The sequence below is a fragment of the Bufo gargarizans genome, chromosome 1 (genome assembly GCF_014858855.1).
Source record: "Bufo gargarizans isolate SCDJY-AF-19 chromosome 1, ASM1485885v1, whole genome shotgun sequence".
NCBI classification, from domain to species: domain Eukaryota; kingdom Metazoa; phylum Chordata; class Amphibia; order Anura; family Bufonidae; genus Bufo; species Bufo gargarizans.
In genome coordinates this window covers 314,279,036-314,304,517 of record NC_058080.1, presented here as the reverse complement: position 1 = coordinate 314,304,517, position 25,482 = coordinate 314,279,036, and the positions used below count along the sequence as shown (strand labels likewise).

The 25,482-nt window shown below is 42.2% G+C and overlaps 1 protein-coding gene across 1 annotated transcript in view; it reads left to right on the top strand.

Moving 5' to 3' along the window:
- The window catches only part of LOC122946111 (fibrillin-2-like), a 160,276-nt gene that overhangs the window by 42,845 nt on the left and 91,949 nt on the right, over nucleotides 1–25,482 (top strand). The window contains exon 4 of the mRNA XM_044305466.1: nucleotides 4,811–4,909. Within this exon, the coding sequence (XP_044161401.1) occupies nucleotides 4,811–4,909 (99 nt within the window). The remainder of the gene's footprint in view (nucleotides 1–4,810; nucleotides 4,910–25,482) is intronic.

Sequence of the window (25,482 nt, the reverse complement as noted above, 5' to 3'; positions counted from 1 at the left end):
CCGCGGTCGGTTGCAGTTTTTGGTCCATTGGCGTGGTTATGGTCCAGAGGAGCGTTCCTGGGTTCCCTCCACAGATGTCCATGCTCCTGCGTTGCTCCGAGCCTTCCACGCACGCTTCCCTCTGAAACCGTTCTTTACTCCGCGGAGGAGGGGCCCTTGAGGGGGAGGTACTGTCATGGTCTTACCTTCTCACTGTTCTCCTTCGTTTGACATGTGCTGGCGGCCATCTTGGTTTCTGGGGTTCTTGTAGCCTCCCACCCTGCGGCTCCTCCTTCCCACTGGGAGGAGCTGGATGCCTAGCTCATATATATAGAAGGTCTGTGGCTTCAGTTCCTTGCTTGGTCCTCCTGTGTGCACATGCTTCAAAGACTGCTGCTGCTTCTGGTTCCTGATCCTGGCCACGTCTGACTACCCCGTTGGTTTCCGATCCTGGCTTCGTCTGACTACCCCGTTGGTTCCTGATCCTGGCTACGTCTGACTACCCTCCTGGTTCCTGATCCTGGCTACGTCTGACTACGCAAGACCCTGCTTCAGTTTAGCCATCCGTTTGGACTTTAGCTACGGCTTGATTTTCAATAAAGCCTTCTTATTCCACCTATCTCTGTTGTACGTCTGGTTCATGGTTCCATGACAGGACTTGAACTTAGGATTTCTATATACAATACTAAGCACTTATCACTAAACTATAACATTAACACATAGAGATACATTTTTTTTCTATGCTTATAAGCTAACATATTACAGGTATCATTATAATCATATATTGTGCCTGTGAATACAGCAGTAATATGTATATTAGCTTTCTAAGAAGATCTCATTGTGGTGAAGCTATAGTACAGAGAGTATATGATATGTACATGCTAGGGCACAGCTCTGCCCTCACCATGCTGTTGCCTACCCCTGTCAATCAAAGGGAGGAGGAGTGTGGTATGCAATGCACAGGGGGTATAACAAAGCTGTGCTCCAAGGGTTCAGCCCTGCCTCCTGGTACTCAAACTTGTTAATTTGCATATGAATAAGAATGTATATATCTCTGCAGCTATTTAACATACAGACAAAAGAAATCCTGGTCACAGAGCCTCTTTAAAGGTGCATGAATAGCCCTATCTACTTTAGCCCCATCTACTTCAACTTTTGAAATATTGCCACTCAGTCTAACCCTGATATGTTCTGAAACTGCTGGAAGTGTGGCCTGCATATTCCCTCAAATCACTTTTACAACCTGAGAATTAAGATTGGTAAAGGTTATCATAAAAGTACCAGAATTCCTCCATCAACTAATGGAATTTTATTTTATTTTTTTGTTGAGCTGATAGATGGTGAGTTATCCCATTTTCTGTACTAGCTTACCTTTCTTATTGTAAAACTTTTCTTGAGCTTGTTCATATAGAGCATCCTTCAAGCATTACTTTTTTTTTTACCCAAGGTACACTGATTACCGAGGGATTATTAAAATACCCTGCCTCTATCTTCACTCATTTAACTTGCTCATGGCTTGAGAGTATTTTATCTTGATAATCAAAACCTGCTTTATTGTGGAAACCTTCAGGAAAGCCTTAAAGGGGCATTCAAGTTAGAGCAAGTTATACCCGGGGCTCGGGATCTTGGGCGGCCCGGTGACTGGGTGTGCCCTAAGATGCGGCTCTCTCTGTCAGACATGTGGCTCGACTGCAGGCAGTGATATGACACATGTTGTATGGGTACCAAGAGGTGTTCTCTTAACGGGACAGAGCCGGTTTTAGGTGGTGTACTTGCTTACATTTTCCTTAAATGCCGGTGATCACCGAGTGATACTTGAGTTGAGTCCCTTTATATATGAGACACTAATGTGGACATATGTGAGGTACGGCTAAGTCGGGCATTAATTTCTTAAATTTAGTTACATGGGGATGAGGCAGCAAAATATGTAAGAGGTTCTTTTACCACTGTGATAGAAGACTGCTGGACCCCCAAGTTTGTTCTATGAAATGCTTGCGATCAAAGATTGCAGTAGGCCCGCTACGTACGGTTAATGTGAGCATCGGATGAATGGTTACATGGCTGTTAATCCTGTCAATTTTCTTACCCATGTTCGGGGGAGAGCGCGCGGGGTGCGCGCTCGCTCCCTGGTGGCCGCCCGGGCTGCGGGCCCCTGACCTCTGCCCTTTATAGACAATAATATGCCAAGTGGGATGTTTTGTGTGTTTGCTTTGCCTCATTGGGTTGTGGATGACGGACGTATCCCGCTTTTCCCCCAGCAAGTGAGATCTCCATTTGTATTTCTGTTGTCTCCATAAGCATGGATATTTGTATGAAATTATTCTTAATCATGTTGCAAATCACAAATTTACGGACTGAAGGATTTTATAATACTATAAATGTAATATGGATATGAATTTTTGCATTATAAATTAATAAAATATATTTAAAAAAAAAAAAAAGTTATACCCTATTCACTGGATCCGTGTCACCTGTTTGAATAGAGTAATGGTTGAGAATGCGGACCACTCATCCAGTAAAAGTCTCCATCAGTCCCATAGAAATTAATAGACTTGACACTCTATTCATTCTCGTCATTGGTGAGGGTTCCAGTAAACAAACCCCCACTGACCCAGTGGATAGGGGATAAGTTGTTTAACCAAAATACAACTTTAAGTGTGTCCCATGCCAATCTTATATAAATATATATGTATATTGTGGGGTTTCGCTCTGGTAGACAGGATTAGCAGACGCAGTAAAGAGGCAACAACAAGTTCTTTGGATCAAACTGTTCAGTGTTTTAGCAGCGCCGAGCCAATTTTAGAGTAGGACCCACTCATAGAGGCAACCTTGGCGTGGTGAGTGGGCTTATGCCTTTTGATCAAAATGTACACAAATGCCTCATTTAGCATGTATGATAGGAGGTGGTACACCTGCGCTATTTAGTGCTGTTTTCTGCTAAAGTAGCAGGGATTAGATGAAAGCATAGCAGCTGGATGTGCGATTCATTTCTTTTCTTTTTTGTATAAGTAAAGTGTTTTATTCACACTATAGGCAAGTGACAAAACAAGCAGTCATAATCAAGCAAAAAGTCACCTTGCGGTGTTGGTGGTAATTCACACCATGCGGCAATTCTGCCTCAAAAAGTCCTTGACCATATCAGCACCAACCTGTTTTCACGCCAAACAGGTAGCAAGTCTTCATCCAGACACAAGGCTCCCAGATCCCACAAAGACCTGGCTTCTGAGCCCAGCTGTCTATTTAAGGACAGCCAGGTGCTGCCAAAACCCGGACCGGCACTTAAAATCCAGTCTGGTATTTGACCTCACCTGGCTGTAAATCAGCCCGAGGAAAATACCAGTCCGAGACCAAAACTCTCACTGTGTCACTATATATATATATATATATATATATATATTTGTCTCAGATTTTTGTGCTGATCTCTGGGTCTCAACCAACTCCTATTCATTGTTACTACAGAATGAGTAGTCATGTGAGTGATTGAACTCTTCACCTTACATCAAGCCCCCACCCCAAACCTTTAACAACATGACAATATTCCACATACACAGTGAAGTAGTTATTGCAATAACTATAAAAAATTAACATTATTCCAACAATAACTACATTTCCAGCCCCCTAATGTTTCACTCAAAAGGAACTTCAGATGCTGAGTTATGTAGAGTTGTTTTGCAGAGTCCTCACACTGTTAGGTTGTGTAAGCTGTCCATCTGCCTGGTTTTGACATGAAGAGAACAAATGTTAGATGATCCCTGTCATTTCAACAAACTTTACATAAATCAGCAGTGCAGGTGAATATAAGAAACTAATATATCTTATCAGAGAAAAATGTTTCCCCTCCTAAACTAACATTCTTTGCTAAGTCCATCTTGAGAGACAAGAAGACTGTCAGCTCACAGAAGGATAAGATGACATGATGCTCCATGGAAAACTATGGAGAGGGGAGGGAGGAGTGAGCTGCAGTGATAGAAATTATACAATAGAAAGCCTATTTAAAGAGACGATGATGTATATGCTGCCCATGGAGGAAGAAGAATGCTATGAAAAGAGGAAGAAGAATGCTGCAAAATGCTGCTAAAACAAAAAATAAACATTTTTGTATAATAAGATATATTACAAAGTTTCTTATAGTCTACTGTACAGTAGGTTTATGCAAAATTTGTTGACATGACCGTGACCATTTAAATCTCTTTCCCAGACCAATTCTCTGCATGGCCAATAAATCTATGTTTCATTCTTTGACCTCACAGAGTCATTGTTTTGATAAGTAGGGAATGATACCCATTGTAGACCCTATTGTCCCCTCCATACTCTTAAATACAGGGATGTTGCAAAACAAACCTCCATGTCTTAGCTTCTCCGGTTTAGGAGGGTGGGGATATTGGGGCTGTTTGCAGTGACATACTTATACACACTTCTATAGCTTGAGTATATAGAACTTAAATCTTCAAAGCAAGTCATAATATGAATACAGTAAATTACCATATCTGCTATAGAATAAAGCCACTCCATTAATATTGGATCAGAGATGTGAGCTCCAAATCAGGCACACATTTTAGGTCTCTACAATGCTGGCAGTCATAGAGAGCTGGGCAGTGCACTAAGGTATCAAATTTAGAGGATGGCCAGAAGGTAAACATGGTTTTACTATAGAAAAGTTTGGCCCAGGCATGAATGCTTTGAATTTAACTGGCAATCAACAACCTGCATCCCAAAAATAATCCTCCTAAATTTTCTATTGTGTCCTCCCTCTTCCGTGTACATCTCACTGTAACAAAAGCAACTAAGAAAATCAGGATTGGAAAGATTAACTGTCTTTTCTTCTATTCAGCAATCTGCCGGAACTCATGCGGAGATGGATTTTGCTCACGGCCGAACATGTGTACATGCTCCAACGGACAACTTTCTCCAAATTGTGGAGCTGGTGCAGGTGAGTGAAGTAAAAAAATACTAATGTACAAATGTTTAAAGATGTATACACTATTCATGTACAGTCATTTTACAGAAATTTCTAGCATCCGAAATTTAAAGGAGTTGTCTGGTCTATAGGTATTGATGATCTATTCTAGGGACAGGCCGTCAACATAAGATCAGCATTCAGCAGGTGTTTGACTACTGGAACCCCCACAATCAGTTGTTTGATGGGGCTGCAGCGCTCATGCGAGTGCTGCATACTCTTCAACGTTTACCTGCACGACAGTGAAGGAAACCAGAGGTTTTCTTGACTAGTGATATGTTTTTACTCCTTTATTCTTGATAACACTTGAGTGCCTCCAGTTAATGATGTACTAACCCAAGATCTCACTGATAATAAGCAATGATGTTTGAGATCATCAGTTATCAAATTAAATTTACATAATTGTTATGAAGTCTAATAGGAGAATACTCTTAGGCAATTATAATTTGTTACAATTAATCAAGTAAACAGCCTTAATTTCATTTACAAACTACACACATTATTAAACCCTACTTTACAATAACTGCAATATCTTCCCATTTAGGCCTCATGCACACGACCGTTGTGTGCATCCGTGGCCGTTGTGCCGTTTTCCTTTTTTTTTTCGCGGACCCATTGACTTTCAATGGGTCCGTGGAAAAATCGGAAAATGCACAGTTTTGCAGCCGAGACCGTGATCCTTGTTTCCTGTCCGTCAAAAAAATATGACCTGTCCTATTTTTTTGACGGACAACGGTTCACGGACCCATTCAAGTCAATGGGTCCGTGAAAGAACACGGATGCACACAAGATTGGCATCCGTGTCCGTGATCCGTGGCCATAGGTTACTTTCATACAGACGGATCCGAAGATCCATCTGCATAAAAGCTTTTTCAGAGGTAAGTTTTCACTTCATGAAAACTCAGATCCGACAGTATATTCTAACACAGAGGCGTTCCCATGGTGATGGGGACGCTTCAGGTTAGAATATACAGAAAAACTGTGTACATGACTGCCCCCTGCTGCCTGGCAGACCCCCCCCCCACCTGTTTTTAACTCATTGGTGGCCAGTGCGGCCGCCCCTCCCTCCCTCCCCTGTAGTTAACTCATTGGTGTCCAGTGGGCCCCCCCTCCCTCCCCTGTAGTTAACTCATTGGTGTCCAGTGGGCCCCCCTCCCTCCCCTGTAGTTAACTCATTGGTGTTCAGTGGGCCCCCCTCGCTCCCCTGTAGTTAACTCATTGGTGTCCAGTGGGCCCCCCCCTCCGTCCGCTGTAGATAACTCATTGGTGGCCAGTGGGCCCCCTGCTACTGCAGTCCCGGTTGCCATGGTTACTTAGCAATTTGTAGAAGCTTCATACTTACCTGCGAGGAGCGATGTCTGTGTCCGGCCGGGAGCTCCTCCTACTGGTAAGTGACAGGTCTGTGCTATAGGCAATGCGCCGCACAGACCTTTCACTTACCAGTAGGAGGAGCTCCCGGCCAGTCACAGACATCGCAGCTCGCAGGTAAGTATGAAGCTTCTACAAATTGCTAAGCAACCATGGCAACCGGGACTGCAGTAGCGTCCCGGTTGCCATGGTTACCGATCGGAGCCCCAGCGATTACACTGGGACTCTGATCGGTACTCTCCACTGCCACCAATGATAGGGGGGGCGATTTTAATAGGGAGGGGAGAGGGCCCACTGGCCACCAATGAGTTAACTACAGCGGAGGGAGGGGGGGCCCACTGGACACCAATGAGTTAACTACAGGGGAGGGAGGGGGGGCCCACTGAACACCAATGAGTTAACTACAGGGGAGGGAGGGGGGCCCACTGGACACCAATGAGTTAACTACAGGGGAGGGAGGGGGGGCCCACTGGACACCAATGAGTTAACTACAGGGGAGGGAGGGGGGCCCACTGGACACCAATGAGTTAACTACAGGGGAGGGAGGGGGGCCCACTGGACACCAATGAGTTAACTACAGGGGAGGGAGGGGGGCCCACTGGACACCAATGAGTTAACTACAGGGGAGGGAGGGGGGGGCCCACTGGACACCAATGAGTTAACTACAGGGGAGGGAGGGGGGGCCCACTGGACACCAATGAGTTAACTACAGGGGAGGGAGGGGGGGCCCACTGGACACCAATGAGTTAACTACAGGGGAGGGAGGGGGGCCCACTGGACACCAATGAGTTAACTACAGGGGAGGGAGGGGGGGCGGCCGCACTGGCCACCAATGAGTTAACTACAGGGGAGGGAGGGGGGGGCGGCCGCATGGCCACCAATGAGTTAAAACAGGGGGGGGGGGGGGTCTGCAGCAGGGGGCAGTCATGTACACAGTTTTTCAGTATATTCTAACCTGAAGCGTCCCCATCACCATGGGAACGCCTCTGTGTTATAATATACTGTCGGATCTGAGTTTCACGATCTAGCTCATATCCGACAGTATATTCTAACATAGAGGCGTTCCCATGGTGATGGGGACGCTTCAAGTTAAAATGTTCGGGTGTCCACTTGTGAGCTCCGTTTGAAGGGGCTCACAAGTGGACCCGAACGCTTCCGTCCAGCCCTAATGCATTCTGAGTGGACGCGGATCCGCTCAGAATGCATCAGTCTGGCAGCGTTCAGCCTCCGCTCCGCTCAGCAGGCGGACACCTGAACGCTGCTTGCAGCATTCGGGTGTCCGCCTGGCCGTGCGGAGGCAAGCGGATCCGTCCAGACTTACAATGTAAGTCAATGGGAACGGATCCGTTTGAAGATGACACACTATGGCTCAATCTTCAAACGGATCCGTCCCCCATTGACTTTACATTGAAAGTCTGGACGGATCCGTCTGAGGCTATTTTCACACTTAGAAATATTTTAACAATATAATGCAGACGGATCCGTACTGAACGGAGCCACCGTCTGCATTATATGAGCGGATCCGTCTGAGACTCCTGACTTTACATTGAAAGTCAATGGGACGGATCCGTTTGCAATTGCACCATATTGTGTCAATGTCAAACGGATCCGTCCCCATTGACTTGCATTGTAATTCAGGACGGATCCGTTTGGCTCCGCACGGCCAGGCGGACACCAAAACGAAGGAAGACCCACGGACGAAAAAACGGTCACGGATCACGGACCTACGGACCCCGTTTTTGCGGACCGTGAAAAAAAACTGTCGTGTGCATGAGGCCTTAGAGTGTGCTTTTCTTTTCTCTTCTTTTTTTTTTTGCTGTTCTAATATACTTTATTGAGAAAAATCATACATTTATACTAAAAAGCTTGGCCATAAATGCCCCTTAGCAGCACCCCTTAGCGGCATGTCCGGCATTTATTCCGGCAGCCTCTCGCTGCCGTGCCTCGCCGTAACTCTGCCCCCGCCCCCATTATAGTCAATGGGGACGGAGCGGCAGTCCGAAGGTACACGGTCACTCTACAGCAGAGAAAAATTAACATGCATTTTCATGAATTATAAATGTGCCAGCATATGGTGGCGTTTTGAAGTCATACAGACATACAGTACCATTGTTACTTCATCACATCAGAAATGCTTGTTAATGCGGTGCATCACTATACCATAACACTTCAGGCTCTGTTCACATCAGATTCAGTGGCTTTGCTCAGAGCCTTCGTTGCTGATGGTGTCAAAAACTAGACAAAGTTGGTGTCCATCATTTGACAGATACAGTACATCGTTGTGGCTTCCATTAAAACAAAAGCCAAAAAGCTGTTGTGAACAGAGCCTAAAATGTGTTAATACATTAAATATTCTACAAATTACATCACAAATAAGAACATGAATGCATGCTTCACAATTTGAGCACACTAAAGTTTACTGTCATTATAATGTCAGTTGGCAAAAAGTACATACCACCAATTCTTCAGTAACACCAATGGTGACCGTACTAGTCTCCACATGTCAGGAGGTCCCCTCAGGTGGCCAGAATAATTGTAGGCAGCCTGATATACACTCATTGACAACAAAAAATAATAATGCACCCAGATAAAAATGTTGGATTGCTAACTAACGCAGCATGCAGTTATGTCTCAGCCAGATATGTAAAGAAAAGTATAAAAGTTCTTCCCCTGGTGCCTTAAATTAAAAAAAAGATGCACTCACATTTAGCCTATTTGACAGACTTTGAGAGGGTGCGAATCATTGCACTGACAGAAGCAGTCAATTGTCCACCGTCTAGGCTATTTTGTCCTAGATGACCCAGACAGACCACCAGTAGAGTGGATCATTTGATCTGCAGACAAGCATGTGCAACTCCTACAGTTTGTTGTCCACCATCCATGCAAAAGTGGCACCTTCATTACACACCCCATCTCTGCTTGGACCATTTCCAGGTGCTTAGTAGGAAAAAATTTGGTATCTCGGCACCCAGATTTTCTGCCATTGTCAACCAGTCAACACCATCTTCGTTTGCAGTAGTGTCATAAATTAGAAGCCTGGACTGCTGCAGACTGGAGCCATATCATCTTCAGCAATGATTACAGAATCTGTTTTGGATTACACAATGGTCAGATTCGAGTATGGAGTCTACTGAGTGCTTCAGCCCTGCCTTTGCTGGTGGTGATGGTGTGATGATCTGAGGAGCCATCCATATGACAGCATCCAATCCTAGTAATGATACGAGTGAAACAGCTCAGCGAAGTGCAGGTCATGCTGCAACCACATGTATTGCCTGTCATGGCAGGGCTTCCAGCTGGCATTTTCCATCAGGATAATGATCACCCAGGATAATGGCCCTGTCAGATTGCAACTCTTGGCCTGTCCGGTTACCAGATTTATCACCAATTGAGCATTTATGGGAGCACGTGGGACAGCAGTTTCTGCAACCTACCAGGATCTACAGGCCCGGCTGCAACATCTCTGGGCAAATGTGCCACAGAGTACCGTACACAACCTGTATGTCTCCATGCCCACTGTATCTCATTTTGTATCCAAGCTAGAAGGGGCCCAACAGGATACTAGAGCCTCCTTTTAATTGTAGAGTTTTCCCCAATAAACTCATCCTCTTGCTCTAAATATTGTAATCACTTACACATAGCCCCATTACAATAGAAAGTTTAAGTCGATTCCATCAACTCCTTCTTGGTGCATTATTTTTTTTGTCAATGAGTGTATGAATTTGGCGTTGCTTAGCAAAATTGGAGCTTGAATAATTTGCATTTTGAGGAGACTAAAGAATTTACTGTTGAATATTTTTAATGTAAAACTAGTTTTTTTTTTCCATTTATTGAGGTTTCCCATCACAATAGTCCATTGTTCCACTCTGTGCAAAAATGGATCATCAGTGTGTAGCCAATGTAAAAACAAGAAACTGTGCTACTTAACATTGGATTTAAAAATGATTATTATAAACAGATAAAAGATTTTAGTTAATGAAATAATTCAGTCATTTTTCTAAATACCATTGCCATGCTCTGCAAGAAGTTTATTTTCAGATATTTTCTTCCCTTGAGAACAAACTGCTTTTTTTTTACAGTATCTCAAGGCTTTAAATTGAATCTTGTTTATTGAAACCTGATTTCAGTCTCAGAGTCTCAGCCCAATCTCCAGGCTGCACTAATTAAATGAATGTTTCTTTTGGCATTGGGCAATAGAGCCTTCAGGAAACAGAAAGCGTGCCTTTAGGCATAATTCAGAGAAAATGCTCCCCCATGTACTATCAGGAATGTTAGAAAGCAAAGCAGGAGGGATTTAGCTCATTTGTATTTCTTGGGTATCGGTAGAAATCACTAGCTTGGTATTCTGGAAGAACTTACTCTAAAAAAAAAACTCAAAAAAAACTCAGACCGTTATCTTTAAAATGTGCTTTTAAATTTGTGAACATTTATTTAGGGTAATAGCTGTATAAAACTACTGAGGTATTGACTAGACTGGACCTTATAGAAACCCTTTGTGCATTGCAATTATCTGTTAATGTTATTCTGGAAATTCCTATAACATTATAACATATGGTTAAGGTCTTCTACAAGTAAAGAATACTTTACGTGAGCCAATTATTTACCCGATTATTGGGAAAGAACATTCATATGAACGCTTGTTCGCGATAATTGGCCCATGTAATGGTGCCGCTGATTAACCTCTTTAGAAACCTAGGATAAACAGCAATAGACATAGTGGCATAAGCTCAAGTGCTTTTACTAAGTAGCATTCCCTAAGGTAATATGGTATTTTACCAATGATCATGGCCTGTGTTGTGAAGGCAATCCTTCTTTTGTATTTTATGAAGCATAGTAGTGAATTTACAAACTGCACCACCATCACTCACAAGAAAAAAAATGCATGTGGTTTTCTCTACTGGAGTTTTTTTCTCTTTTAAATGGCATTTGTCAGCAGATTTGTACCTATAAAACTGGATGACCTGTTTTTTTTGCCAGCAGGTTTTGCTGCATTGTGTAGGCCAACAATGGCAGATCCAGATGTTGCATGGAAGTCTGTGGGAAATATTAAATGAAGGAAAATCAGATGTCTTTTTGCAGTGGCATTTTTTGACCTTTGAGATGCAGTTTTGGGTCTATGGGATTTTTTTTTTTATTGCAGCATTGTGGTGTATTTTCCCTCACTATCTAGCATTTTTGTCCCATGGACATCCAATGTTAATTTTTTTTTGCCCTGCCAGTGTGTGTTGTGTTTTAAAATGGTTTTCTTGTACCAATGTATTTTTCCCATACCACTCTACACTGGAGTTGACATCACATGCATACTTTTCCATAAAAAATGCAAGGCACACAAAAACACCATTGAAAATGCCAGGTATTAAAAACAGTATATGTGTAAAACATAAAAAAAAAAAACATTTTCCCCAACTGACATAAATGGAAAATCTGTCCATATTAGAGAATTCTGTAGTTTCGTGGTCTAAACAAGTGAAGACTACACACTCAGACAATGTGATGTGTAAGGTGGAATTCACATAGAGCATTTGGCTGCAACAGTAAAAAGAATGCAGCTAAAAAAACATAAAACAAATTGTACAGTGTGAATGTAGCCTGAAACCCTGTTATGTTAACCAGTCTCTTGATAAATGGCATAAGTACAACAATAGCCATTACGCAAGAGTGAGAATCGGAGGGCAGTACTCATCCATACCCTAACAGTTTCAGAAGGTGTTCCAGAGAGTGTGCCACGTACAGTCATAGTAACTCAGTATTTATAAAAGAACATAGCAACCTAGTATTGGGTTACTAACATTGTTTAGAGAGTGAATAGAATTTAGAGGTAGAATTATAGCAACACTCTTTTTTTCTGCATATGAAATAAATTAGCCATGAAGGAATACTATTCTAAACCACCTCAATATTTTAAAAAATCATCCAGCAGCCAGTTTTTAGACTTAGATCTGCAGTCTGGAAAGGGAACATTTTTCATATAATTATTGTGAATCCCAAAAAGTTTCAGGGGCACATTTTGTTAGACAAGTAAATTTTAATTGCCAATATTATTTAATTGCCTTTTGCGATAGTCCTACTTTGTGCATGAGTGTACAGCCTTCATCTGATGGTTCAATAGTAGGATAGATGTCCGATTCAGTCATATATTACTGTAACCATACAGGATGTGGTGCAACCATTTTGTCCTCAGGATGATCTTTTGCATGATTTCAGTCTCAACTGCATCCTTTGGTCCAACATCACTTATTAGCCAAATAAAATCCCTCTAGAACAGGAATCAGCAGCCTCTAGTGGTTGTTAAACTGCAACACAAGCAAGCTCCATTCACTTCTCTGGGAGCAGCAAGAAAAGCCAAGCAAGTTCATAGGTTAGAAGTTGTGGTTTCACAATAGCTGCAGTGCCGCAGGTTGCCTGTGAAGGTTCTCTTCGGTCTCTTCATTAAAGCAAAAATATATGTATATTATATATCAAAATGACTAACACAAAATAGGGAACCAAATGATGTTGGGTTGCAAGGCAGGAGAGTAGGCGGAAGGCAAGCGGATGGAGGAGGAGACGACCAGGCCTATTTTGTTTATAACAAATAAAATCCCTCTTTATTGAGTATGATTGGGGTTGTAGAACAAATATAAACCGAAGGCACAGTTCAGAGGTATATCACAGAGCAGGATTTTCCCAAAGGCTGCATATAGGAGTTAGCAATGATGGCAGTAGTACTCCCTGAGTCTCTCTCTAGAAACACTATGCAATCTCCATAAATTCACCAAAGACATGCACTCCATCACTGTCACTATAGTTTTTGCAGTTCCCAGTTGCAGGGTGCAGGCTTTAAACAGATGGCCAGTTTGTCTTGAAGTGTGGTGGGTGCCAGAGGCAATTAACCATTTCCAAGTGCAGTAAAGTCTATTGCCATAAATGTGCTTTTACCTAACTCACTCAATCTAGTATAGCCTTTTTGGTTGTTAACCTTCTATGAACATCCAATGCTTTCTTTTCCTAAAAGAATAATCCTTATTAAGTTTGCTTTATAGCAGTTTTCCATTCTCAAGAATACTGTGCTCCTGAGACTTCTCTAGACCCTACTTGGCAGAGCACACCAAAGCAGGTCTTTTTCTCTAGCTCTCTAACAGGCTACAGTCAGACTCCTAAGCTCCTTCTATATTGCAGGCTACAGCCAGATTGGTCTGTAAACCAGCCACAACTAACCAGAGAACCAGAACTAGCCTGTCTCTCGGCAACACTGCCAGATTTACTAACTCCTACCCATATGATCATTTAGGATCCACATAGTGCACAGATCATCATCATCATCACAGTAAACATTCTGAAGTGGTGAACCTGAGTATTAATTCTTTAGCAGTGAATCGTTGGTCACTGCACATGCACAGAGGATCTGCTGCTGCTACTTTAGCAACACAGATACTGACTACACACGCACCACTGACATCTGGAGTGTCGCCTCCACTTCCAGGTGTACCCAGACATCAGTGGCGCATGTGTAGTCAGTATCTGTGCTGCTTAGATAACAGCAGTAGATCCTGGAACAATGGTGCACGCACAAGATTGACAGAGCCAGGTGAGATGTCTAATCCTGTCAATCAAGGGAGAGGGGGAGTCTCGAGCAGTAGGGCCAGCCTCTCGCTGCTCCAGAAGACTGATTTTGAACTAATTAGATTTGTTAGAATTGATTCACTCATCTATAATCTAGTGAGAACACAGCATTACTTTCACTATATGAAAAAGTTGTGAAAATGTCACAAGAAATATACATTACAATGCAATTGTTTAGTATTTAATTACACAGACAAATATAATGTAGCATTTGTGGAATTTGTCTTGTGTACAGCTGGTATTAGACCAGTATGCATACAACATTTTATATCTGCAATATTTAAAGGAGTCTGTCATCTCAAAATAAGCATACTACCATATAGGGTAGGTTCCTCAAAACATAATCAAACCTTTCATATGAAATTTTAGGTGCCCTAAGGAGAAGGCCCAACTTCGGCGCATCCACAGCATAGAAAATGATAAATGAGATAGGCACCATGGCCTTCCCCCTTCCATGCCCATGCCAAGCCCCCTTTTTTAGACCTCACGTGAGCTGGGAAAAGTCACAGATTGCGGCCAAATAACCTTTGCACCGCAAGCTGCGACAGATATACACCAGGAAACTGGCATATATCAGTTAGTAAGTGACCCCCTAGGTTTACCTTTAAAAATGAATACATTTTAGACTAAAGTTAGATTATATCATGAATGCTATTGCTTTTATACTGAAATACATTTTCCTAGCACTCTAGCAGTGGACCTGGGCAAAGGTGTCCTGTGTGTCTATTGGGTATATTCTTCATTGAACCCCACCTTATTTTTTAAGTACTGCAAGGGTTAAACCCTCCTTTGGATCTGTGTGCAGCTGCTAGGCTGTTTCTAAGGTGCTAATTAGCTTCAGATATATATGCCATGCTGTTTATTTAATTCTCTGCATGAGTAATAGTTTGATCTAGCTTTCTAGATCCGGCATAAGGTGTGCTGTTCCATTTATCTGCTCTTGTACCGACCTCTGCCCAATTCATGTCTCCTGATTTGATTTCTGTCCAGTTCCAGACTTGTTTCACAGAGTCTGAAAAACTCTACCTGTCCTGACCTTAGCCTGTTACTGACTATGACCTTTGCATGATTTCTCAGTGCACTGCACCAGTGTCTCTGATACCTGTGGGTCAGCTGTCAACCATACCGGGACTAGGAGGTAGCGACCTGGTGGATTTCCTGCACCAAAGTCAAGTTCCCTTTATAGCGGTTAAAGAGTGAATACCACGGTACATACAGCTAACATAACACCCTTAGGTTTGGTGTAAGTCAAACCAGTTGGCTGACATAATGGTTCCACATCCACTGACTTTAACAACACATTAGTCTAAAGTTGACAATGTTTCCCAGGGACATGTGTTCCCAACAAAAGATCATTTTAAGAGATAAGATTAGCCAACAAAAGAGTTGAACCTTTGCAAAACAAAATGTGTAAAAGGCTTCATTCCCATGTGATGACCAGGAAATTGGAAACGTTTTTCCAGATGCCCCCATAGCTTATACCTTAGGGATCAGCTCATTGTTAAGGGATCTTTCTAACAAGTATGCACTGACAAAGCAGGTGATCCCTTAGGTGATCAATAGCACATATATATCGATTAGGTTATAATTCTTTTTTGACTTACAGTATATATTCAATGAGCATTTGAATTAAGATAAGAGATTTGCTTCAATACAATAGTGCACTTTTACCATTGCAGTTGCAGAATATGTCATGTGCAGTTACATATATCTGCCACTGATTTCCATTGTAAAAACAAGTAAACTACACTTTTGAATATACTCTTTCAGCATCTGTTTGGGTCGAAAGTCTTTTGGCTTATCACCATATACTTCAGAAGATATTCCTGGAGTACACACTGAAAGTGTACCACAATGTAATGTGAAAGCCTCAATGAGAGTTTATATTCCCTCTGTATCTCAAATGAGATACGACCGGTCTGACTGATCAGTGGGGGTCTGACCACTAGAATCCCCACTGATGCAGAAAATAAGGTCCCAATCCCATGTCCTGATGGAGAGACAAGTTTAGCATGTGTCCTGCTGCATCGTTCATTCCCTATGGGATTGACGGAGATAGCCAAGTACCAGGGTCGGGATGAGGAAGTTTGGTGCCCTAGGTGGAGCAGGCAAATTGCACCCCCCTCCCCAATTCCATTTAAAGTGACATTCATTCATAATAAAGAGATTAAAACACATTTAAAAGATATTAAAGCACATTTAAAAGAGATTAAAACACATTTAAAAGATCTAGTAAATTACAGGTGAAGTCTCCATGGATTTCAGTTCTTTACTTCACTTTTCTTCTCCATTTGGTCCAGACCATACCAGGCAGACCTCTTTGGTCAGTTGTGTGCTGCCCCCTCTGCTATATAAGAAGACACCAGCATTACTATATTGCACATGGTAGATGGGGAATCTTACAGATTCTGCAAATCATCCCCAAATTCATACAGACCCCAAATCAACCCCTTAAAATTTATACAGGCCATCTGTATAAATCATCCCACTGCTGACCCCAATACTGCACCCAACGTTCTGCCCTCATGCCCACAAACACTATACTGTCAGAAATAATAGTGCCATACAGATAGTTTCCCCATAGTAATAGTGCTCCCAGACTGCCCTCATTAGTAATAATGCCCCCAATAATGATAATACTTCACAAAAGTGTCCCCATTAGTAGCAATGCCTACATATTGTGCCCAATAATAATAATGCCCCTACAGTAAATATGCTCCTCTGCCCCTTCTATAGTGCCAACATATATGTTCCCCATATAGTGCCAGCATATAATGCTCCCCCATAGTGCCAATATATAATGCTGTTCCCCCCAGTGCCAGTAGATAATGCTCCCTCCCCCTAGTGCCAGTGTATAATGCTCCCCCTATTTCCAGTATATAATCCCCTCCTTAGTGCCAGTATATCATGCTGCCCCTGCCCTAGTGCCCTAGTGCCAGTATATAATGCTAACCCCTAGTGCCAGTACATAGTGTTCTCCCCTTAGTGCTAGTATTTAATGCTCCCACCCCTTTAGTTCTAGCAATTAATTCCCTCCTCCCCCTTAGTGCCAGTATTTAATGCTCCCACCCCTTAGTGCCAGTATTTAATGCTCGCCCCCTTAGTGCCAATATTTAATGCTCCCCCCTTAGTTCTAGTAATTAATGCTCTCCTCCACCTTAGTGCCAGTATTTAAAGAGAACCTGTCACCAGTTTTATGGTGTCCTAACTAAGGGCAACATAAATAAGTGACTGATTCTCTTAGCAAAATGCTGGGTCACTTTCTTTAATTGACCCAGTCAATCTGCCAACATCTTGTATTGAAAAGCTCCAGCTGATAATGATGAGTCATGAATATTTATGAGCTCCTGACTCTCCCCGCCCACCTGCTGCTGATTGACAGTTTTTTTTCCACATGAATCAGCAGCAGGTGGGCAGGGGAGTGGCTATAGCTCTGAATTAAATATACGCTGGACTCAATGACATCACGCTGGACTCCAATCAGCTCATTAGCATGCGGAATGTGGCATCTTTGTGTGTATATTATGAGGTAACCATCTGTCACACCAGTAAGTGAATACATCTAAGGTACTTTTTAGTAGTTAATGATTGTATATAATTAGTTAGATTATAATCAAATATCCACATGACAGGTTCCCTTTAATGCTTTCCTCCCTTAGTGCCAGTATTTAATGCCCCTCCCCCTCAGTGCCAGTATATAATGCTCAATCGTGTCCCCAGTAGACCACTGCTTTGTAAAAAAAAAAAACACTTTCCTCACTCCCATTTCCCCACTGCCATCTGCAATGTAGGCCACAGACCTCTTCCAATCCATGGCCTGTGTTGCCAAGTCCTGGTGCATGCCATCCACGGACATCCCTGCTCCTGCGCCGGGTCTCATGCGATGGTGTGATCATGCAAGACCCGTCGCAGAAGATTGCAGGGACATCACCGCAACCTCTTGTGCCGCTCTACTAGGAGGTTGAACAGCCGCAAATGCGCCTCCATGATGTATAGTGAGGGGGTTCCCTAGGATGCCTACCCATCGTTCCGGCCCTGCCGAGTACAGAAATTGGCTATTTCCAGCAGTGAATGAAGAAGTAGGGTGTATGTTCGGCCTGCCGCCCCATTCGGACAGAGAAAGGAAACCCCAATTTTTGGGATCACTGGGGTCCCAGTGGTCAGACCCTTACCTATCAGTTAGTTATCCACTGTCCTGTGGCTAAGGAATAACTTGAAAACTTGGCATAATCTTTTTAATGGCTTATGATCCAAATTATAAACTGCAGCAGTCCATTGGGAACTTACAGAACTAGTTGTACCTATTCCCACATACCAAACTTTCCTTTAAAAGTATGACTAATCTAATGAAGATTTGGATATCAACAACATACCCAGATTAATCAGTAGGATTTCATAAAAATCATATCACGCAGTTGATTAAATTAACCTGTAGAAAATGATCTGATACATTTTTTATGTTATAAACTGCAGATCAAATGTATTATATAACCCTTTAACCCTATTATGGAACCCTGTATTTCCTAAGTAATAGTCCGTGTACAGTATTTATTGGTGTGATTGAACAGTTTAGAAAGCTCCTGATGAAAAATCATAACCACTTCATCACTTCACGCCTGGTAATGGTCTTCTTACAACCTTGTCTTATTTACCTCCAGTTACATCTCTTACTACTCTTGCATTCTATCTGCTGTTGGCATGAAATGGGTTAATGTACTGTGATGGCTGGATTTATTCACAATGATTCAAGAAAAGTTTGGCTCATAATATTTCCACCTACACCATCCAACTTTTTTTAATATATATGTATTTTTTGGAACATATTAAAAGAAAGAGATTATTTTAGTGCTAGAGAAAGTATTGAGCTGCAGCTGAACCAACAACCTGTTCCGAAACCCTAGGGATCTTTTTTTCATCCTTACAAACCTTCTGTGCTTTTTCCACTGACAATTGACCCTGGGAGTTCCTAGATGTAAAATGCTCTACTTTTTCACGTTTTGTCCTCATCTATATTAATCTGAAGGTCAAAATATGATATATTGGAAATGAATGGTGCTGGGTATCATTCTACCTCCAATGTAGATTTCTAGCTGATTCATGTAATATTTTTTTTTCCATCAAGTTTCCTCTTTTCCTTTTCAAAAATAATTGTAATTATGTATGAGAAAGCAAGTATTCACAGCAATACAGATATGACAGTTGAGAAGGCTCCATATGTTCACAGGATTCACCAGCATTAGACCTCTTTTACACAACCATTTTTACGGGTCATTTTACAGGGAGTGCAGAATTATTAGGCAAATGAGTATTTTGACCACATCATCCTCTTTATGCATGTTGTCTTACTCCAAGCTGTATAGGCTCGAAAGCCTACTACCAATTAAGCATATTAGGTGATGTGCATCTCTGTAATGAGAAGGGGTGTGGTCTAATGACATCAACACCCTATATCAGGTGTGCATAATTATTAGGCAACTTCCTTTCCTTTGGCAAAATGGGTCAAAATGAGGTCACTTGACAGGCTCAGAAAAGTCAAAAATAGTGAGATATCTTGCAGAGGGATGCAGCACTCTTAAAATTGCAAAGCTTCTGAAGCGTGATCATCGAACAATCAAGCGTTTCATTCAAAATAGTCAACAGGGTCGCAAGAAGCGTGTGGAAAAACCAAGGCGCAAAATAACTGCCCATGAACTGAGAAAAGTCAAGCGTGCAGCTGCCAAGATGCCACTTGCCACCAGTTTGGCCATATTTCAGAGCTGCAACATCACTGGAGTGCCCAAAAGCACAAGGTGTGCAATACTCAGAGACATGGCCAAGGTAAGAAAGGCTGAAAGACGACCACCACTGAACAAGACACACAAGCTGAAACGTCAAGACTGGGCCAAGAAATATCTCAAGACTGATTTTTCGAAGGTTTTATGGACTGATGAAATGAGAGTGAGTCTTGATGGGCCAGATGGATGGGCCCGTGGCTGGATTGGTAAAGGGCAGAGAGCTCCAGTCCGACTCAGACGCCAGCAAGGTGGAGGTGGAGTACTGAATTGGGCTGGTATTATCAAAGATGAGCTTGTGGGGCCTTTTCGGGTTGAGGATGGAGTCAAGCTCAACTCCCAGTCCTACTGCCAGTTTCTGGAAGACACCTTCTTCAAGCAGTGGTACAGGAAGAAGTCTGCATCCTTCAAGAAAAACATGATTTTCATGCAGGACAATGCTCCATCACACGTGTCCAAGTACTCCACAGCGTGGCTGGCAAGAAAGGGTATAAAAGAAGAAAATCTAATGACATGGCCTCCTTGTTCACCTGATCTGAACCCCATTGAGAACCTGTGGTCCATCATCAAATGTGAGATTTACAAGGAAGGAAAACGGTACACCTCTCTGAACAGTGTCTGGGAGGCTGTGGTTGCTGCTGCACGCAATGTTGATGGTGAACAGATCAAAACACTGACAGAATCCATGGATGGCAGGCTTTTGAGTGTCTTTGCAAAGAAAGGTGGCTATATTGGTCACTGATTTGTTTTTGTTTTGTTTTTGAATGTCAGAAATGTATATTTGTGAATGTTGAGATGTTATATTGGTTTCACTGGTAAAAATAAATAATTGAAATGGGTATACAGGTCCTTCTCAGAAAATTAGCATTTTGTGATAAAGTTCATTATTTTCTGTAATGTACTGATAAACATTAGACTTTCATATATTTTAGATTCATTACACACCAACTGAAGTAGTTCAAGCCTTTTATTGTTTTAATATTGATGATTTTGGCATACAGCTCATGAAAACCCAAATTTCCTTTCTCAAAAAATTAGCATATTTCATCCGACCAATAAAAGAAAAGTGTTTTTAATACAAAAAAAGTCAACCTTCAAATAATTATGTTCAGTTATGCACTCAATACTTGGTCGGGAATCCTTTTGCAGAAATAACTGCTTCAATGCGGCGTGGCATGGAGGCAATCAGCCTGTGGCACTGCTGAGGTGTTATGGAGGCCCAGGATGCTTCGATAGCGGTCTTAAGCTCATCCAGAGTGTTGGGTCTTGCGTCTCTCAACTTTCTCTTCCCAATATCCCACAGATTCTCTATGGGGTTCAGGTCAGGAGAGTTGGCAGGCCAATTGAGCACAGTAATACCATGGTCAGTAAACTATTTACCAGTGGTTTTGGCACTGTGAGCAGGTGCCAGGTCGTGCTGAAAAATGAAATCTTCATCTCCATAAAGCTTTTCAGCAGATGGAAGCATGAAGTGCTCCAAAATCTCCTAATAGCTAGCTGCATTGACCCTGCCCTTGATAAAACACAGTGGACCAACACCAGCAGCTGACATGGCACCCCAGACCATCACTGACTGTGGGTACTTGACACTGGACTTCAGGCATTTTGGCATTTCCCTCTCCCCAGTCTTCCTCCAGACTCTGGCACCTTGATTTCCGAATGACATGCAACAGTCCAGTGCTGCTTCTCTGTAGCCCAGGTCAGGCGCTTCTGACGCTGTTTCTGGTTCAAAAGTGGCTTGACCTGGGGAATGCGGCACCTGTAGCCCATTTCCTGCACACGCCTGTACACGGTGGCTCTGGATGTTTCTACTCCAGACTCAGTCCACTGCTTCCGCAGGTCCCCCAAGGTCTGGAATCGGTCCTTCTCCACAATCTTCCTCAGGGTCCGGTCACCTCTTCTCGTTGTGCAGCGTTTTCTGACACACTTTTTCCTTCCCACAGACTTCCCACTGAGGTGCCTTGATACAGCACTCTGGGAACAGCCTATTCGTTCAGAAATGTCTTTCTGTGTCTTACCCTCTTGCTTGAGGGTGTCAATGATGGCCTTCTGGACAGCAGTCAGGTCGGCAGTCTTACCCATGATTGCGGTTTTGAGTAATGAACCAGGCTGGGAGTTTTTAAAAGCCTCAGGAATCTTTTGCAGGTGTTTAGAGTTAATTAGTTGATTCAGATGATTAGGTTAATAGCTCGTTTAGAGAACCTTTCCATGATAATGCTAATTTTTTGAGATAGGAATTTTGAGTTTTCATGAGCTGTATGCCAAAATCATCAATATTAAAACAATAAAAGGCTTGAACTACTTCAGTTGGTGGGTAATGAATCTAAAATATATGAAAGTCTAATGTTTATCAGTACATTACAGAAAATAATGAACTTTATCACAATATGCTAATTTTTTGAGAAGAACCTGTATATTAGTTTTTTGTTAAGTTGCCTAATAATTATGTACAGTAATAGTCACCTGCACATACAGATATCCCCCTAAAATAGCTAAAACTAAAAACAAACTAAAAACTACTTCCAAAAATATTCAGCTTTGATATTAATGAGTTTTTTGGGTTCATTGAGAACATGGTTGTTTTTCAATAATAAAATTAATCCTCAAAAATACAACTTGCCTAATAATTCTGCACTCCCTGTAATGGTTCAGCATTTCCGTATTTCCGTTTTTCCGTTCCGTTGAAAGACAGAACAAGTCCTATTATTGCCCGCAAATCACGTTCCGTGGCTCCATTCAAGTCAATGGGTCCGCCAAAAAATCGGAACACATATGGAAATGCATTCTGTGCGGAACCATTTATTGAAAATGTTATGCCCAGACCCATAACATATAGTGGATATAAAAAGTCTACACACCCCTGTTAAAATGTCAGGTTTCTGTGCTGTAAAATAAAATGAGACAAAGATAAATCATTTCAGAACTTTTTCCATCTTTAATGTGACCTATAAACTGTACAACTCAATTGAAAAACAAACTAAAATCTTTTAGGTGGAGAGAAGAAAACAAAAAAACTAAAATAATGTGGTTGCATAAGTGTGCACATCCTCTTATAACTGGGGATGTAGCTGTGTTCAGAATTAAGCAATCACATTCAAAATCATGTTAAATAGGAGTCAGCATACACCTGCCATCATTTAAAGTGCCCCTGATTAACCCCAAATAAAGTTCAGCTGCTCTAGCTGGTCTTTCCTGAAATTTTCTTAGGCCGAATGCACACGACCGTGTTTCATGGCCGTGAGCGGTCCGTGGAACCACGGGCTGGATTCCTGCTGAGAGCAGGAGCGCACGGCGTCATTGGTTTCTATGACGCCGTGCGCTTCCTGCTGCTGCCGCAGTACAGTACTACACTGCTATAGATCATACCAGTGTATTACTGTATTGCAGCGCCAGCAGGAAGCGCACGGCGTCATAGCAACCACTGACTCTCAGCAGGAATCCAGCCCGTGGTTCCACGGACCGCTCACGGCCATGAAACACGGCCATGTGCATTCGGCCTAAGTCGCATCCCACAGCAAAAGCCATGGTCCACAGAGAGCTTCCAAAGCATCAGAGGGATCTCATTGTTAAAAGGCATCAGTCAGGAGAAGAGTACAAAATAATTTCCAAGGCATTAGATTATCATGGAACACAGTGAGGACAGTCATCATCAAGTGGAGAAAATATGGCATGACAGTGACATTACCAAAATTGATGAAAAGACGAGAAGAAAACTGGTCTGGGAGGCTACCAAGAGGCCTACAGCAACATTAAAAGAGCTGCAAGAATACTGGCTGTGTGGTATATGTGACAACATTCTCCCGTATACTTCATATGTCTGGGCTATGGGGTAGAGTGGCAAGGCAAAAGCATTTTCTTACAAAGAAAAACATCCAAGCCAGGCTACATTTTGCAAAAACACATCTGAAGTCTCCCAAAAGCATGTGGGAAAAGGTGTTTGGTCTGATGAAACCAAGGTTGAACTTTTTGGCCATAATTCCAAAAGATATGTTTGGTGCAAAAACAACACTGCACATCACCAAAAGAACACCATACCCACAGTGAAGCATGGTGGTGGCAGTATACTGGTTTGGGGCTGTTTTTCTTCAGCTGGAACTGGGGCCTTAGTTAAGCTAAAAGGAATTATGAACAGTTCCAAATACCAGTCAATATTGGCACAAAACCTTCAGGCTTTTGCTAGAAATCTGAACATGAAGAGGAACTTCATCTTTCAGCATGACAACAACCCAAAGCATACATCCAAATCAACAAAGGAATGGCTTCACCAGAAGAAGATTAAAGTTTTGGAATGACCCAGCCAGAGCCCAGACCTGAATCCGATTGAATATCTGTGGGGTGATCTGAAGAGGGCTGTGCACAGCAGATGCCCTCACAATCTGACAGATTTGGAGTGATTTTGACAAGAAGAGTGGGCAAATCTTGCAAAGTCAAAATGTGCCATTCTGATAGACTAATACCCAAAAAGACTGACTGCTGTAATAAAATCAAAAGGTGCTTCAACAAAGTATTAGTTTAAGGGTGTGCACACTGATGCAACCACATCCCTCTACCTAAAAGATTTCAGTTTGTTTTTCAATTGAGTGGTACAGTTTATAGGTCAAATTAAAGCTGGAAAAAGTTCAGAAATTATTTATCTTTGTCTCATTTTTTTATATCACAGAAACCTGACATTTTAACAGGGGTGTGTAGACTTTTTATATCCACTGTATAAGGTGGGTACAGATATGAACCAGACAAATATTTCCTGGATCAATATTGTAAATGTAATAGTGCAAATCTATCCCTCAGATCAAAAAGAGGGACATTTAAGGAGAGAAGAGGGACAGAGGGACTTGGGTGACAAATAGGGACTGTCTCTCCAAAAGGGGGACACTTTGGAGGTCTTCTAATGTTCATACAGGAGGCCCATCATAGTAAGGGTCTAGGAGACAGAAATACAAAGTAGAGAAGAAGGAACTAGTGACTGTTAAAGATACATTGCAAAACTAGAGAAAGTGAGAAATTTGTCTGACAGAACAATAAAACCTTGAATTTACAGTTTATTCTCTGTGAAGAGGCATCCATTTATGTATAGTCTCCGTGCACCTAGGGAATTTTAAGGTGAACACTACTATGAGACACATGTCTTCTGACTGCTCCTCTTAATGGCATGCCATCTAGAATTCCACGAACTCTTTAAGATATCCAGTTCTCATATGCACCCAGGAGAAGATCTGTTTACCACATACGGTACTTTGCTTGTGGCCACAAAAAATCTTTACAGCTCTGTACAAGTTCTCAAGAGAATTTCTGGAATCAGGGATTCATTGTATTGCTTCTTAGGTAACTGACTCACTAATGGAATTCAGCTATGTATACTCACTGTGTGCTGCCTGTCTGTGGACCCAGAAGGCTAGCACGTCCATCTAAGAGCAGGAACTTACATCCAGCGAGCTGACACACATTTCATATAAGTTAGTTCAGTATGATATAAACAAGAATAACAATAAATAATACATTATTTTAAACATTACACAGAGGAAATGAAAAAATGCACAGAGCCTCCTGAAATGAACCAGTTATCCTTGAAATGCACTATCCTGTTTGGGTTTTCAGAGGAGTTCTTTGTAGGTACTCTAAACTCAGCCATGAAGCAGTGGCAAATTAATCATGGCTTTACTAGTGTTGGGTATCTGACCCCATTTTCCTATAATAGAATAGGTGAGATTCCACTTCGGTGGAACCTGTGACTACTAAGGCCTCTTTCACTCAATAGTGAATCACAGATGTGTGCTGTCTATGGAGTACATAGAAATGTACCCGTTGATT